This window comes from Quercus robur, chromosome 11, assembly GCF_932294415.1.
Source record: "Quercus robur chromosome 11, dhQueRobu3.1, whole genome shotgun sequence".
NCBI classification, from domain to species: Eukaryota; Viridiplantae; Streptophyta; class Magnoliopsida; order Fagales; family Fagaceae; genus Quercus; species Quercus robur.
Genome location: NC_065544.1, coordinates 56101351 through 56119279, shown reverse-complemented (window position 1 = coordinate 56119279; position 17929 = coordinate 56101351). Strand labels below are relative to the sequence as shown.

General features: G+C 33.9%; 2 protein-coding genes across 2 annotated transcripts in view; both read left to right on the top strand.

The window, feature by feature from the left end:
- The first annotated feature begins 10555 nt into the window (after positions 1-10555).
- Positions 10556-14619, top strand: LOC126705770 (uncharacterized). The gene is made up of 5 exons (XM_050404966.1): positions 10556-11156; positions 11819-12081; positions 12734-12871; positions 13694-13933; positions 14290-14619. Exons 1-5 carry the CDS (start codon positions 10556-10558, stop codon positions 14401-14403), a joined length of 1356 nt encoding a protein of 451 aa, XP_050260923.1. The 3' UTR covers positions 14404-14619.
- The window catches only part of LOC126705768 (uncharacterized), a 43126-nt gene continuing 35893 nt past the window's right edge, over positions 10697-17929 (top strand). Inside the window, exon 1 of the mRNA XM_050404965.1 lies at positions 10697-10899. The gene's annotated coding sequence lies outside the window, so the exon portion shown is untranslated. The remainder of the gene's footprint in view (positions 10900-17929) is intronic.

Genomic DNA, 17929 nt, shown 5'->3' with positions numbered 1-17929 from the left:
CAAATGTCTAAAACAGACAAAAAATTAATAAAGGTGAAGTTCGGTACGGCCAATGAGAGAGACAGTTCAAATTTCAGAAGACTAAAAGAGAGAGTTAATCTTATTAAAGAATAAAGAGAGAGTGTGTAATTCATTTTATAATTTTCACTTAATTCAATAGAGAGAGAAAAATGAAATACCTTGAGGGAGGGAGCACTAGAGTAGTCGACCAGGGAGGCCTGAAGGTTGAGGTAGACTCGGTGATGTGGCGATGTTGCGATGACTGACGAGCGATCTCCAACGGCGATGAGGGCGAGCGACGAGCAACGACAATTTCGACTACAGATCCTCGACGATGATCTGGACTGGATCCGATTTGCGGCGGCGTCCCTCTTGCTATGAGGGACTGGGGCCTAACGGCGTTGCTGTCTTTAGGTTTGCTTTAGGCCTTTAGAAGTCTAGTGATTTCTTTTTCTTTTTAATAAGCCTTTAGTGATTTCTGATTTAGAAGTGATTTGCTTTGTTTCATGTAGTGGGGTTTGTGTTTGGATGGAAAATGGGAACATTGTTGGTGGTGACTGTGGCATGCATCAAGAAGAGAATCCATTGCCCATGAGTGGGTATCTGGGTTTGTTTGAGACTTGTGTGACTAAGTTTGTTCAGATTTGTGTGACTAAGTTTGTTCAGATTTGTGTATCCTTACTCTTGTTCTGGGTTTGTTTGTGTTTGTGTTTTTTTGGAGAGAACATGGAGTTGTTTGCTTTTATGGGTTTTTTTGTGTGTTTGTTTCTGAAGAAAAATTCTAGGCTTATGGGTTTGCTAGAGATTGAATTGGTTACTGGGTTTATGGGTTTATTTCTTTGATTTATTTATGGTTTAGTTTGGTTTCTTGGATTTACTTATTGTTTTTTCTGGATTTGATGGAGTAGATTTGGTTGCTAGATTTGGATTTGGGGTTTGTTGGAGATTGGTTTATTTCATGGATTTAGGAAAAACATGAAGAACAACTTCAGTTCTTACGAAAAAATAATGAAAGTAAAAAAAAAAAAAAAAAAGTTTAGTTTTTTAATTTATTTTCTTTTTTGGTTTAAATTTTCTGACATGGCTTTAAAAAAAATTAAAATGCTAACGTGGCATATAAAAATGCCAAATAATCGCCACATCAGCGCTACGTCAGCTAGTAGGGTGTTCCGTCTGCCACCTAGGTCTTTGCCGTTAGGGCATTGACGGTAGGGACAAAAACGAGATCGCTCTTTTGATTTTAGGGACTAGAAGCAGTGGAAAAAAAATTTTATGAACTAAAGTGGGAATTGCATGAAATTGTATGGACGAAAATGAGTTTTTCACCTATATTTTATATGCCTCATTCTTTGAGTTCTCTCTCCGTGTCAATCTTCTCTCCACAACCAGAAATGCTCCAAGCTTGTCTCCTCAATCTTATCTCTATGTGTCCATCTTCTCTCTCCGCACCCATGGTAGATTATTTTTAGGTGTGGGCTTGGGCCGGCATGGGTCAAGTGGTAGCTTGAGTCTTGTGGCTTGGATTTGGTGGCGTGGGTGTGGGTCTAGCGGTGTTATCAGCCGGTGCTAATCGATGGCCTGGGTTTCTAAGTGGCAGCTTGGGTTTGCTGAACGGTGGTTGGGGTTTGGGTTTCACAGTGGAGATAGAGAGATGAGGGAGGAAGGAAGAGAGAAAAAATTAGAGGGAGGAAATTCTTTTTTTTGGTTATATATTTTAGTGGATAATATATATTATTTTAATGTGTACAATAGGAAAATAAAATTTGGGATGTTGGGTGTGTTGTAAAATGATATAGTATAATTGATAAGGTAACTTTTTAAGATTGTAAAATAGGATATGATACAATTTCCCTTTGTGAATGCTCTAATTGCTTTAAGTAATTTGGGTTTTGGGTAAAAGCTGAAAGCTAAAAGAAAATAAACTTATACCGTTTTGCGAACATAATTTGAGCTTAGTTGACTAAAGTAGATAAAAGGATAAATGAATAATAGTATTGATTTTTTTTTAAAAAAAGCGTAAAAACTAATATCTCAATTAGTTAATACATTTCATAGGGTTCAAATTTCCCTCCCCTAATTATTGATGAGTGTGTACATGCACGCACACACGGTGCCTGTTAACCGTAGCTTTTGTACTTTTTTTCTAGCTTTATCGCAGTCAGTTTTGTCTTTTTCTTCTTTTTTTGTTCAATTTTTTTATCAAATGGAACCAATGCAACATTAACAAAGCACCATGCGTTGCTTGTTAACATTTTCCCCCCAAATGAGAAAGTATAATATGCTTTGGTAATATCAATTCAACATTTGTTTTGGTATTTTCTACCCAATAAATGAGTGACACCTGTTTCAAAAAACCATATCAAACTACTCCAATAAATTAATCACAATCTTCTATACTATCGGGAAGATAAATTAATCATTTATTGGAGTAGTTTGATGTGGTTTTTTAAAACAAGTGTCACTCATTTATTGGGTAGAAAATATCAAAACAGATGCTGAGTTGGTATTACCGAAATACTAGTTGCTAATCCGTGCGATGCACGGGGTAAGTAAAATAAAAAATAAAAATAGTTATTTTTTTTTTGGAGCAAAAATTAAAAATATTTATTTTGCTTAAAGGTTTATGACTTGCCTTAAAAAAGGTATGACTTGAAAATGATTGAAATTGAATGAAAATAAGTAATTTTATTCAAAATAAAGGTTTAGAAAATTCTTTTTCTTTCATTTTATTGGTTCCACATAACATATATCAGCGTGGCTCACAACATTTTCGCTATTCTATGGTGATGACTTCAAACATTAAAAAAAAAAAAAAACTAATATAGTCACTTTTCTATTTTTTTTTATTTATTTTTTCTAGATTGTGAGTTCTTTAATTCTGTTAACATTAAACTTGATAAAAAAACTTACATACCTTTTTGACAAAATAAATCCAAAACCCAAGTTTTGAAGGCACTCCAAAAACCAAATCAATGCAATACTTTACCAATGTGAGCAAAGAGGAAGAGGACATGCGGCATATGAAGAGACTAGGAAAAGAAGTAGTGAATGGTGGGAGTGTGTTATTGTATTTGGCTAGAAGTTAAACATACAACCATGTTGATTACCACATAACAATACATTGCAGAACAATATGAATTGCAAAACACAAACATAGAAAATTCATCAAATATTAAAACGTGAAAACATACTAAATAAAGAATAAATACATCGACAATATAAAAGACTATAAATAAATTTATTGAGTTTATCTAAAAAGCCAAACAATCATCATTAGAACAACCAAACATCCTTAAAAAAAAAACAACAATTCCATTCAAACTATGAAAAGAAAGTACCTTTAGAAATTACAGTAGATGAAGAAGAAGTAACAGTGAGAGCCATTTGGTTTTGAGAAATTTTCTCTAACAAACTTTGTTTAAGGATTTGGGTTTGTGGGTTTTAGATTTTTCTGTTTCGATTTAAGTTCTAAAATTTCAGTGTGTGGTGGTGAATAATGAATTCGAATTAAATAAGGAACCAAGGGGGGAAAGGTGTGTTTCAATTTGTTTATGTGATCTAAATTACTCTTGCAGAAGCCATGTAATTATGGGTGTGAAAAATTGTAAACGTGAGTCTGTATAGAATTTTAGTTAAAGTAGAATTTCAAGCTCTTGAAACATATATTTGATAGAGTTTTACTTAAACTAAACTATTGTAACACTTGATAAGATAATTACACGTTGAAGAAAAATAATAAATATATAAGATATAAAACCTAAAATAAAAAGAAAAAGAAAATAGTGATGACCTGGAAAATTGTGGAAGCTTTAAAGGTTTCAGTTTTATATATATATAGATGATATACTTTCTCCCCCTCAAACACGCACGTGTGTATATATATATATACATATATATAAATAAATAAAAGAGTGAGAAATGAAAATGGGCCAAGCTAAAGGAACCAAATCATGATTTAGTTTTATATTGGTAAATTCCTTTCTTTTTGTGGGATGAGTCAGGTGTCAAATACCACTTGAGTTTCGAACCTGAATAATGGCAAGTGGGAACTGTGATGTGATCATGTGGCATATATATCTCTACTAAACTTGAAACTTCCTCTCCATTTAGTAGAATTGGTAATGAAGAAGAAGATGACACTAAATCTGAGGACACTAAATCTTTTTCTCCTTCTGATTCTGATTTTCCTCCTATTGAAAACCCTGTTTACCAAAATCAATTAAGAGTTTTGACTATTTTGGATGAAAGCTTTGAAGTTGATTTGGTTTCTTTGTATGATGAATTTATGCTTGCAAAGAATAGAAACAAAAGAAAATGTTTCCAAAATAATTTTGCTAAGTCTTAAAAAAACCATGTTAAAAGAAAATGGTTAGAAAAGATGAATCAATTAAAGAAACATATTTTGTTTTTTGATTTTCTTGAAAACCATTATGCTTCAAACGATGAAGTTTCAATACAACATTTAAATGTGATAAAAAAAAAAATCAAATTTTGTTAAAGCTGATAAGACTATTGTCAAGTCCATCCTCCTCTTGAAACAATTTTAATAACTACTAAGAAGGATGGAGTGACAAAAGAGGAAGTGAAGGCCCCTCCTTTCAAAATTGCTGATGATCAAACTCCCATTGTTAGTCTTATTGAACAAAACAATTTTACTAATCAATCCTTGCATATTATTGGTCAACAGCTTGACCATATTGAAGAAAATATTGTTAAAAAACCTGTTTCTGAAAAAGTTGTTTATGTTAAAACTGAGAAACCTTTGATTGATTTACCCAGTCAAAGGGAAAAAGTTATGTTTAAAACTTCTCAGTCCAAGACTTTTGAAATTGTTGAAAAAATGCTTTCTGGTTTAAAAGTTAAAATTGAGGGTACTTCTACAAGTACTCTGGCTGCTCGAACCGCTACGAGTACTCCAGCTGCTTGAACTATTTCTAAAAAAAATTTGTTTCTAAAGAAAATATAGATTCTAATACTGTTTCTTTTGTTTCTGCAAAACGAATCTTTGATGATGATTTACCAAAAATTAAAAGATTTTATGGAAACTCCAAACCCATGTCTTTTATAAGAAACTGATATTCAAAACCCACTCCTCCTGATATGCAGTTTGAAGAGAGATCTTTTCAAACACAGTTTTCTGTTTCTGTTGACAAACTTTATGAATGGAATATTGATGGTTTGTCTGAACAAGAAATCATTAATAAAATGAGTCATTTGACTATGGTTGGTATTGCTTATCAAAATAACCATGATCTTGATCAACCTGAAATTATTAATTTACTTGTTACTGGTTTTTCTGGTACTCTTTGTGGATGGTGTGATTCATATATCATTGAAGAATCCAGAGAGTCTATTAAACATACTGTTAAAAAGAATGATGAAGGTTTGCTTATTTTTTATGAAAGTATTGGTCGTGATATTCCTGATGGTGTTAATACCCTGATCTATATTATTCTCAAGCATTTTGTTGGTACTCCATCCAATATTTCATCTCGAGTTTATGATTATTTGAATAATTTGAGTTGTCCTACTATGTTTGATTACAGATGGTATCAAGATGTTTTTACTTCCAGAATGATGCTCCGGAAAGACTGTCATAAGCCTTATTGGAAAGAAAAGTTTATTGACGGTCTGCCTCCTATCTTTGCTCATAAGGTACGTAAAACGAGAGTTAATGGGGAAAAATGATTCTATTGATTATGATAATTTAATCTATGGTGATATTTTCAATACTATTAAAAAACTTGGTATCAATATGTGTAATGATGAAAAATTGTTAAAACACCAATTAAAGAATAAAAGGAAAGCTAAATATGAAATGAGAAATTTCTGTGAACAATATGATTTGCCTCCTATTACCCCTTCTAGGCAAAAAAGTAAAAAACATGATAAAAGCCATAAAAAATATAAAAAATACAGAAATAACTTTGTTAAACCTAATGATTTCTATGCTAAGAAGAAAAATGTTTCTAAAAAATATGTTAAGCAAAGATCAGGTAAAGGTAAATGCTTTAACTGTAGTAAACCTGGACACTTTAGTAAAGACTGTAAGGAAAAACCTGGTAAGTTAAAAAACAAATTTAACATGTTAAGTATTGATGATAATGGGCAAGAAGAATTATTCATAATCCTTGAATCAAACAGCTCGTCTGATTCTTTGGAAGATGATTTTTCTTCTTTATTTGATTCGTGCTATCAATCTGCTGATGATTCTTCTGATTCTCATAATATTAAAATTGGTTGTAGAGATTCTTGTTGCAATGTTGTTAAAATTGTTAATGCTCTCACCAAAAGTGAAGAAGATGAAAAATTAATAATTCAACTGATAAATCAAATTCAAAATCCTGAATTACAAAAAGAATATTTGGATAAGTTTAAGAAAAATTTGATGAAAGAAGAAACTGGTAAAAAGCTAAAATCAACTATAAGTTTTGAAGAAACTTTGGAAAGATTTAATAAAAAGAGATCTAAAGAATTTACTGTTAATGATCTCCAACATGAAACTAATATTGTTAAACAAGAGATAAATGAATTAAAACATGAATTTAAAAGCATGAAAAGTGATAACAATAATCTCAAACAAGAATTGATAATGTTAAAAATTGATAATGAACAAGATGAGCACAAAGAAGGAGCTGAATCCAGTCAACAGGCTCTTCTTTCTGATAAAGGTATTGTTGATAATTCTCAACTTAATCTTGTCAATAAATTGCTTCCTCCAAAATGGTTTACAAAAGTTAAAATTGTTGTTTCTCCTGATTATCATTTCACTGTTATTGCTATGATTGATTTTGGTGCGGATATGAATTGTATCCAAGAATGATTGATTCCTTCAAAATATTTTGAAAAATCAACTGAAAGGTTGGTTTCTGCTAATGGTTCCCAAATGAAGATTAGATATGAATTAAACAATGCTCATGTTTGTCATGATAATGTCTGTTTTAAGATTCCTTCTGTTCTTGTTAAAAACATGACTAATAAAGTAATTCTTGGTTTGCCATTTATAAGTGCTTTGTATCCCTTTCTTGTTGACCATGATAGAATTACTACTGATCCTTTTGGATAGAAAGTAAAATTCAAATTGCTTCAAAATCTGAAATTGATGTTGATGCTTTAACTCTAATTCATGCTAAAATCAAACATCTCAATTTCCTTCAGCAAGAAGTAAAATACAAGAAAATTGCTGAACAAATTTCCAACAAATTGTTGCAGTCCAAAATTGATAATTTTCAAAAAATGTTGATTGATGATGTTTGCTCTGATGTTCCCAATGCTTTTTGGCATAGGAAGAAGCATATTGTTAACTTGCCATATGTTAAAGATTTTGATGAGAAAAACATCCCAACTAAAGCTTGTCCTATTCAGATGAATGCTGAAATTGTTGAATTTTGCAAAAAAGAAATCCATGATTTGTTAGAGAAAAAATTAATTAGGAATAGTAAGTCTCCTTGGTCTTGTTCTGTTTTTTATGTCCAGAAAAATGCTGAGATTGAAAGAGGAACCCCTCGATTGGTAATTAACTACAGACCCTTAAATAAGGTTTTGGAGTGGATTAGGTATCCTATTCCCAATAAGAATGACCTTGTTCATCGATTGAGTGAAGCTGTAGTGTTTTCCAAGTTTGACATGAAATCTAGGTTCTGGCAAATCCAAATTAGTGAGAATGATAGGTACAAAACAGCTTTTACCACTCCTTTTTGGCATTATGAGTGGAATGTTATGCCATTTGGTCTTGAGAATGCCCCGAGTGAGTTTCATGAATGATATTTTTAACTCCTTAAATCATTTCACCATTGTTTATATTGATGATGTTCTTGTTTACTCTAGCTCCATTGCTGAACACTGGAAACATTTGCATTTGTCTCTAGATACTATAAAAAGAAATGGTCTTGTTGTCTCTGTTAAGAAAATCAACTTGTTTCAAACAAAAGTTCGTTTTCTTAAGTATGACATCTCTGAAGGATAGATTTGTCCTATTGATAGAGCCATTCAATTTGCTGATAAATTTTCTGATGTTATCACTGATAAAACACAACTCCAAAGATTTCTTGGGTCATTAAATTATGTTGCTGATTTCTACAAGGATATGAGGAAACAATGCAAACCCTTGTTTGATCGGTTAAAAAGTAATCCCCCTACTTGGTTTGATGTTCATACTTCCCTTGTTAAACAAATTAAATCTCATGTTAAGACATTGCCTTGTCTTGGTATTCCTACTATTGGTGCTTTCAAAATTGTTGAAACTGATGCCTCTAACATTAGTTATGGTGGTATTCTGAGACATAGAGTTTCTCCTGGGTCACCTAAACAAATTGTTCGTTTCTATTCAGGGATTTGGAATAATGCACAGTTAAATTATAGTACTATTAAAAAAGAAATTTTATCTATAGTACTATGTATTTCAAAATTTCAAAGTGATTTGTTAAATCAAAAGTTCTTGTTTCGTATTGATTGCAAAAGTGCTAAATATGTTATTGAAAAAGATGTTGAAAATATTGCTTCAAAACATATTTTTGCTAGATTGCAAGCTATTTTAAGCATTTTTTATTTTGATATTGAATATATTAAAGGATCTCAAAATACTATCCCTGATTTCCTTACTTGTGAATTTCTGCAGTGTCACAATGGCAAGTAGAAGACCCAAAGATAATCATTCTGCTGAAACCTCCAAACAAATTGTTAAAAAGAACCTGCTTCTCTCCTTGAAATTACTAATCATTTCACCACCCTAGGAACCATCCCTAGGCCCAATTACTCCACTGTTCTTGCGTTGTCCTATGACCTTTATGCCATAACCCCTGTTAACCAGCCTATTAAAACTGCTTTTCCCAAAAATTCCTATAACCCTCAATACGTCAAAAAATAATATTTCTAATACTTGTTTTATATTGAACCTAACAAAGTCTCCATTTCTGATCCTTTCAAACTTGCTAAAAGTTATTTCCCTCCAATGTTTCACTGGATTCCTAAGTACAGAGAAAAGAATTTAAGTTATTGTTCTGATCTTCTGCGTCGTTAATTTTATTTCTGAAGAAAAATGGGGCTTTTCCCTTACTTCTACCAGAACAATGCCAAGTTCCCCCATTTTCTATTCATATTATGATTATATAACTGCTTGGTCGAGATTCATGCTGCACCAGAATGAAAACATGTCTCATTCCTGGTTTGTTAACTTTGACAAAAGTTTCACTAGTTATTTGCCTCTTTGGTTCAATCGTTAGTGGACCCAATTTGGCCCTATTGCTGAAATATTTCCTGAGCCATTGCTTGATGCTTTCGAATGTTTCAAGAAATGTTATCGGTGTGATGTTTATGGAGCTAAATTCCCTACTTTGCTTCACTTTGTTAAAAAACATAAAATACCTTGGATATTAAAATGGCAATATGAAAAAGAAGGTGATGTTCGCTTAAGACATTGGTATGTAAAATGGTGGGGCAAATTCCCTCACACTTAGCGTATTATTGCTACTATTTCCAGAGAATTTTCATCTATTGCTGCTCTACCCATTGCCAAGGATCATTCCCCAGTTCAAACCTCGACCCTTACTGGTGCTCCCTCTTCTTCTTCCATCAAGAATGCTAAGCCTCCAGCAAAGAATAAGAGCTCCCCTATTGACAATCTGAGAAAAAATCCTGACGCTCTTTTGGCTTTACTCAAGTGGGCAGAAGAAGCTGTTGCCAATCAAGAAGAATCCAAAGCCTCTTCTGAGGAATCTGTTGCCCACAACGCTTATTTCCCATATGACCAAGAACTGTTCGGACATGATGAAGATAATACTCCAGATCTTCAAGAAGATTGATCCTATTTGTTTGGCTTGCACAAAGGCCAAAAGTGATACAATGTTTACTTACTAGTGAAATTTTACTATTGTTTTCCACTACTGATGATAATGTTCTGAAAATGAGATTCTCCATGTTTCTCACGACTTTTAGTCACCCCAAGATTGCTTTCAGCAAACTATTACTGTTAACTTTTACTTTTCACTGTTAACTTTTAGTATTCACAAGTACTGTTCACTTAGAATTTTGCCTATTTAAGGGGGGTTGTCCCTTATGTTTAGAACAAGTTTTACTTCAGAATTTTCTTTCCTTAGAACTCCTTCTCTTAGGAAGCCTTCTTGGAAAGAAAGTTCCTAATTTCTACTACTACTACCTTGTTCACTACAAACCTTGTAACTAGGACTAGTTCAAGTTTTGTAACTATCAACCTGTTCTGAGATTTTGTATTAACTACTACTACTACTGTAAGTGTTTTGTACTACTTTCAATAACAAATATTTTCAGTTTTATGATTTATTGTTCTACTTGTTGCTACCGCCACCTTGGACGGATTACCGCCATACCAGACCGTTTTAAATTGCTTTCATTTACTTTGAACTATTGCTTTCATTTACATTGAATTATTTTTTATATATACTGCTTTTGCTGGTTCTACAACATATATATATATATATATATATATATATATATGATATTATCTGACTCATATCTGAGACAAAACTCAACAAAAAGTCTCACACTTCTCCCTCCTAGTCCTTCCTACTACAAAAAAAAGATGGAGCTGAGTTACAGAACCATCATATCTTTACTACTCTTGTTCCTTTCTTCATCAATAACAATAACAAACGCTGAAGATTTAGAAGACCCATCATCATCATCATCAATCATCTCAAGATTCCTACGCTACCTTCAAATCAACACTGCTCAGCCAACCCCCAACTACGGAGAATCAACCCAATTCATTCTCTCTCAAGCCAAATCTCTCTCCCTCGAAGCCCAAACCTTCGAGTTCGTCCAATCTAAGCCTTTCATCCTCCTCAAATGGCCAGGCTCCAATCCCAACCTCCCTTCCATCCTCCTCAACTCTCACACCGACGTCGTTCCAGTCGAGCATGAAAAGTGGTCCCACCCACCCTTCGGGGCCCACCTCGATTCTCTGGGTAATATTTACGCCAGAGGCTCCCAGGATATGAAGTGTGTTGGCATGCAATACCTTGAGGCCATTCGAAAGTTGAAGGCTTCTGGCTTTCACCCACTTCGCTCTGTTTACTTGTCTTTTGTACCTGACGAGGAGATTGGTGGCCATGATGGTGTTGAAAAGTTCGTCGATTCCGACGTTTTCACCAATATGAACCTGGGGATTGTACTTGACGAAGGTGTTTTTATTTATTTATTTAGTTTTTATAAATTATCAGTTGTTTGAAAGTAGGACTAACTGTTCTGATATCATGATAAGATATAAGTGGCCACGAAAGCGTGGTTAGGCAATGATGAATTTAATCATTTGGCTTTTTAAGATTTTTCTATATGTGATATGATTGGGTAAAAATCAAGTACAGTTCTTTAGGTGCTACTTTAATTATGTGGTTACATCGACCAATGAATAACATGGTTGATTATTTTCAAAACAAAAAAAAAAACATGGTTGATTTAAATGTTCTTCGGAAGTTTCCAATAAAATCATGTAGTTGAATTCAATTGAGGAATCTAAGTTACAACACATAAAGGAATAGTACTTTGTTTTGTCTGGTTTCATTTAGTATTTGGTGTTGTTTAAGATTTTCCTGTAGATGATTTAATTAGGGAACAATAATTTAGTTCTCTAGGTGCTGTAATTTAGGTTCTTTAATTAAATTCAACATGCGGTCACATTGATTGATGAACCACATGGTTGAATTTAATTGTACTTAGAAAAGATAATTTAGTTTTGCGAAATTTTGCTTTAGTATTTGATGGTGTTTAAGATTTTTCTGTAGATGATTGTTACTTTGTTTGTACCATGTTAATTAGTTAGGGCGTAATGTAATGTTGGAAACAGGGTTGGCTTCCCCAAGTGAGGATTACAGGGTGTTTTATGCTGAGAGGAGTTCCTGGTGGCTAGTGATTAAGGCTACTGGACAGCCAGGCCATGGGGCAAAGTTGTATGACAGTAGTGCTATGGAGAATCTATTCAAAAGCATTGAGAGTGTGAGAAGGTTCCGGGCTTCGCAGTTTGATTTGGTGAAGGCTGGTTTGAAGGCCGAGAGTGAGGTTGTTTCAATTAATATGGTGTTTTTGAAGGCTGGCACGCCGTCTCCAACTGTATGTCAGAATTCATGTTGTTTAATTGAGAAATCAGGTTATTTAAAATTTGGATTATTGTTAGGACTTCAAAATTCTTGTTAATATTCATGGCCAACATTTGGTTACATGAGAGTTTCAAGTGTGCAAATGACTTTCTTGTGCAATATGCTTGACTGACATATGAATCCAACTGCCACTGCCTATATTCTGGTTGGCAATTTTCATCATAAATATTCCCCATGTGGGACTTGTGAAAGTTGTTTGCTCTATGAGCATTATATCACTTGTGTGTGGTACTACATAGCTCTGTTGAGTTGAAATCACACCCATCATTAGAGATCTAAACTACATAATACCAGTGAGTTTGTGACATCTGAGACATATATAATGATGGGAGGTGTTACATGAAGACCCTAACCCATAAGCCTGAGTCCTTGGAAATGGAATGTGCCTAAGGTGAGGTGTCAGCCTCAGGACATAGGGCACCAGCCTCATTTGACAAACACCCTAATTCTCACTAATTTACAAAAATATTGTTGGAATTATCCGTAATATAAATGGTTTAGAATATTGGTTGAACATATTTGTTTTCCCTTACTCTTATCATCATGACAGTGATGTATCTTATTTACAATCTAAAACATGCAAGTTTCCCCTTTTTGTCTATCAGGGTTTTGTCATGAATTTGCAGCCATCTGAAGAACAAGCAGGTTTTGATATTCGGGTGCCACCAACTGCTGATCCAGAATCTATGGAGAGACGAATTGCTGAAGAATGGGCTCCTGCCTCACGTAATATGACATTTGAGGTCGTACTTCACTCATTAAAACTTTATAGTTCTGATCCATATTAGTATGGGAAGAACGAGACAGTTTTTGGTAATCACTTGCAAGCTTAAATAAATTTTGGCATAAGAGTGTAGGAAATGACAAATTATTTAAGACTATGTTTACAGGATATGACCGATTACTTTGTCTTCTATTTTCATTTCTTCTTTGGAATTTGTTTTGGTTACAAGATCTTTAGAAAAAGAAATAAGAAATTAAGTGTGAACTCCTAAAGAGAATCCATATCATTTACTTAACCTTGCATGAAAATAGATCTACAATAATTGGTATCTCAAGGAAAACAGAAAAATGAAAGGGAAGAAAATACAGTAATATTTTGATACTTAGTATATGGTAGGCAACAACCATGGATCTTTTTCTGAATATTTTGACATGTACTCTGTAAAATTAGGATATGGATTAGGGATCATTGGTTGCAAAGGGTGGAATTTAAACAAAACAAATATGGTGTCAGTTGTAACATAGAATAAGTTTTATGCTGTAGTGTATGGTTGCTTCAATCAAATAAGAGACACAACCACTCTGGTTACCTATGGTATTTAAGTGGGACACTTGCGGACATTTTGAATTTTAAGCTTTCACCAGTGCTTTTTATGGGTCTTCTGTAGATGCTGAACTGCGTTTGATTGCTGGTTCTTGCTGCATGATATAATGTGTGCGGACATCAACATGATAATGAGGGTCATTAATTTAGGAAGTTAGGGATTGTTGTTGTGTACCCCCCCCCCCCCCCAAGTGCACATCTATATCAGTTTCTCTAAATGTATTTGTAACTTGAGCAGTTCAAGCAGAAGGCTAATGTGCATGATAAGTTTGGGAAGCCACTCCTCACTGTGACTGACAGTTCTAACCCCTGGTGGGACCTACTAGAAGAAGCTGTCAAAAATTCTAATGGAAAACTTGGTAAACCAGAGATCCTTCCTGGTGCAACAGATTCTCGCTACTTCCGGGAACTAGGCTTTCCAGCCATTGGCTTCTCCCCTATGGCAAACACTCCTATCCTTCTCCATGATCATAACGAGGTGAGTTTCTTATTCAATCTACCTATTCATCATATGAATATAAAATACTTGCTTAGTGCATGTTTACGTGGGCCATGGGTCTTCCTTTTCAATATGCTCGCATATATGTAAAATGTTTCATGATCATATTAATATTTGTGTGTGTGTATGAACACTCCCATCTTTAAATCTGCATGAACCGAGCCAAACCATGTTGTGAGTATTCGAGATTTGTTCTTTTGATTTTAATTTTCAATACTGAGTGGACTCTGGAGCTTGAGTTTATCACCAACAGATTAAATATGTAAGCTTGTTCTTTAATCTTTCAATATGCAAAATACAAGCATGTAACTTTCATATTTTCCATCCTATTGCAGTTTCTAAACCAAGATGAGTACTTGAAAGGAGTTGATGTCTATGTGTCAATAATCAAAGCTTATGCATCTTATGTTGAGCATACAAGAAAGGAAGGCTCCAAAGATGAGTTGTAAGGGAACAGCAGGGAGTCATTCCCTATTCTCAAAACAAAAATATTTGATATGAGTTTCTGCTTCATTTTATATAATGGGAGCTGAGATGTCCCAGTGATGCATTAATAAGCAGAGAAGCAGAGAGTTTGACTACCATTTATGCTGAAAAATGCTGATTGGTAACATTACACGCTTGATGTTTTGGCAAATGAATGCGATTTTAGTGCAATTTATCATTGTGTACCTTTGTCATATTGCATTTAGCATTCTTTCTATTGAATTGAACAAAACATGTCCAATTAATACATGTACATCTGATTGCTCCTGAACACAGCTTTAGAAAGTTGCATTGTTGCTGGTCCACATCTGTACCCAAAATTAATTGTGATCATATCGTTGTGCTGCTGTGCTGCAGTGCTGCTAATTGCTTCTCACATTTGTGATTTAAGGTCTTATGCAGCTTTTGAAAAATGACTGTCTTTATTATGCAGTTTGCCTGGGAGCTGAGCAATTTTCTGGTCTCTTTACCCCCCCTTCTATTGACACCCAGCAGATGCAAGCAGCAAAAGCTATACTCTTCATATTCTATTACCAATAATCCCCACAAGAGCATACCCCATCCTGAAAATGATGGTACCGAATGGGATCTCTAATCACTATACTCCGCTGTTCCATCTTTGTTAACAGTTTTGCAAAGATATGACAGTCTCCGCAAATCCGAATGTTTTTCCTGATCCTGATAGTATTACCCCTTGACATGCTGACCATACCAAAGACACTTGCCAGTTTCTCACTGTGGTATCGAAGTGAGGTCTTCACTCTGTTCACCCTTGAGATCTTGCAAGACAAAATTAGTGTCTGGAACATAACCCAGCCCCATCAATCTATGAATCAACTGGTTTAGGTGACTGTTGATCTCATCTATTTGTGGATGTGAGTTATCTCCTAAAATAAAAGCATGTATCTTTTTGTTCACTTCAATCCAGCTACACCCTGGTTCTTTCCTGACTCCTTTAGCTTTCATGGTCCTCCTAACTTCTGCAACCTCATCCCACCTTTGAGAATTGGCATATATACTAGATAACAATATATAGGTTCCTGCATCTTCAGGGTCCAGTTTTAAAATTTGTTTGGCAGCAAATATAGCTAGATCCACATTTCAGTGAACCCTGCATGCACCCAGCAAAGCTCTCCATGTCACAGCATCTGGTTCAAATCCCATTTCATGAATTAACTTAATTGCTCGATCAAGCTTCCCAGCCCTGCCAAGTAGATCAATAATGCAACCATAATGCTCTCTTCCTGGACTGATCCCAAAAAGTTTCTTCATCGATTGAAAGTAGTACCACCCATCTTCTACAAGCCCAGCATGGCTACGGACATCATACTTGGCAAAGAAAAATATCGTCTCTCTTAGAAGAAAGGTTGAAATGAGATGAGAAATCGAGTTGAGATTAGATGCGACGAGAGTTAAATTTGATTAGGGTTCTGGGAATTGGGAATGAGAGCAACAAGTGGCAGATTCCTAAATTATATGCTTATATATGGGTTATGGTTAAAGTTAACGACAACGACTAAATTGACATAACACTGAAAATGTTAAGGATTGAATTGACACAATTGAAAGGTTAATGATTAAATTGAAATATGATGTAAAGGATAAGACCAACTTTATAATTTACCTTAAATTTAAACAATCAAATGAGTTATACAAAGATTTTACATTTCTTAGTGTTTTTGTCAGAGACATTCATAGTTTAATTTATTTACACTTCTTAGTGTTTTCAATTGATGTAGAGTTATATAAAGTTTTTTTGTTTCACCCAACAACCAAACTTTTTTTTTTTTCACCCAAAATCATTCCCTATTACTAGTTCTTCATTCCAAATAGGATTAAGGCAACTATAGATAACCTTGGTCTTTGCAGTCTGATACAGTTAACCAAATAAGTTAATTTAAAAACATACGAGAGTCAAACAACAGAATGCAATATGAAGGAAGTCATTAACAAGCCCAGTGCCCTAAGCATTCAAATAGGTGCCTAAAAGAAGTTATCAAGTGATATTCTATGATTCTTTCAAAAAATTTCAAACCAGAGAAATTTGTTAACTATTGACAACAGAATACTTGGGAAAAAAAATTATAGAAACAAACTAAGTAAAAAAGCCTGGAAGATAAATATAAGTCCAATCTTGGTTTATAAATAATTTACAACAACTCTGCCTGCTTCATTTTTTTTATTCGAACCATTAACTCAACCCATTAGATCTATCAATTCAATAGCTTCATCTCTCATACATTGATTAAGGAAACATACATGAGCTTTGAAATCATATGGTGTATACATTGCATAATAAGTGACAGCAAAGAATGTGTATCATCACTGATAATGAATTAAGTGAAAAGATAATATACTAACGAATATCAATAAACAAGCTTAGAGATCAGCAACGTAATTTCCAATAAGAGTAAAGTTAGAAATGCAAGTGCTATCAGATGAGCTTGCAGCTTTGATTTTAAAAAATCTCATTCCCCTGGCAATTATTCGTCTCTAACTGTGATAAATATACAATCTTATTTGCATTTTTGGCAGATAAAGGTGTTGAATTGAAAGTTTCAACTACCACAAGGTTAGAAAGATTACAAATATTTGCTTAAAACTACTTTTGCCCAAGAGAGATATGGCTGTAAACCTCATAAATTTATAAATGATAAAATATACGTGTAGGTGTGCAGGGTTTCAATGGAGTTGAGCCAAGTTGAATGGCGAATGAGAGTTTGGCTTGAGACAAATAATAAAATGTTAATATTCTACTTTTGAGCTGGAGCTGAGCACGCATAAATGTTTCGTAGTTGAGCTTGCCAAAAATTTGAGTAGCTTGAGCTGGGGTTGATTTATTTAGTCAAGCCACGCTCCAGTTGAATCTCAAATCCAAGTTTTTGAGATTGAGCTCATGCCAAGAACCAACATATATCAAGTTTTAAAGATAAATATATCAAGCACATAATCAAAAAAAACCTTAGAAATCGAGATTTAGTACCCGTTTGGATTCAACGTCCCACGTCCACGTTTTGCTGAAATCTGCTTTTTCCCTTTTTTTTTTTTTTTTTTTGGTATGCCCGCATTTGTTGACTTTTCCATGGTGAACAGTGCATCCATGCACTGTTTACGGACTCACAAATTACACTTTTCGGCAATTTTTTCATTAAAAATGGGTTTCACGGTACTATTCATACATTTAAAAATTATTTTGCTACAGTGTTTTCAGTTTCAGTTTTCAATTTCAGTAAAAATAAGCTCATTCCAAATAGACCCTTAGTGGTTAGTGAGAAATACGTGATCTTATTACCACTTTTTGTAACAAGTCCACCCTAGTTCCTAGTGGTGCAGTGTTTACTTTAGAACCAATGGTGCTCCAGAATTTTTTTCAGAATGATCGTAAGAAACTTAAATTATACAATATTTAATAAAAAAGATAGCTATATCTCATTATCAATGTTCCAAGCTATATCTTTTTCAAAATTTTAGTTAAATAATTTTTTTTTT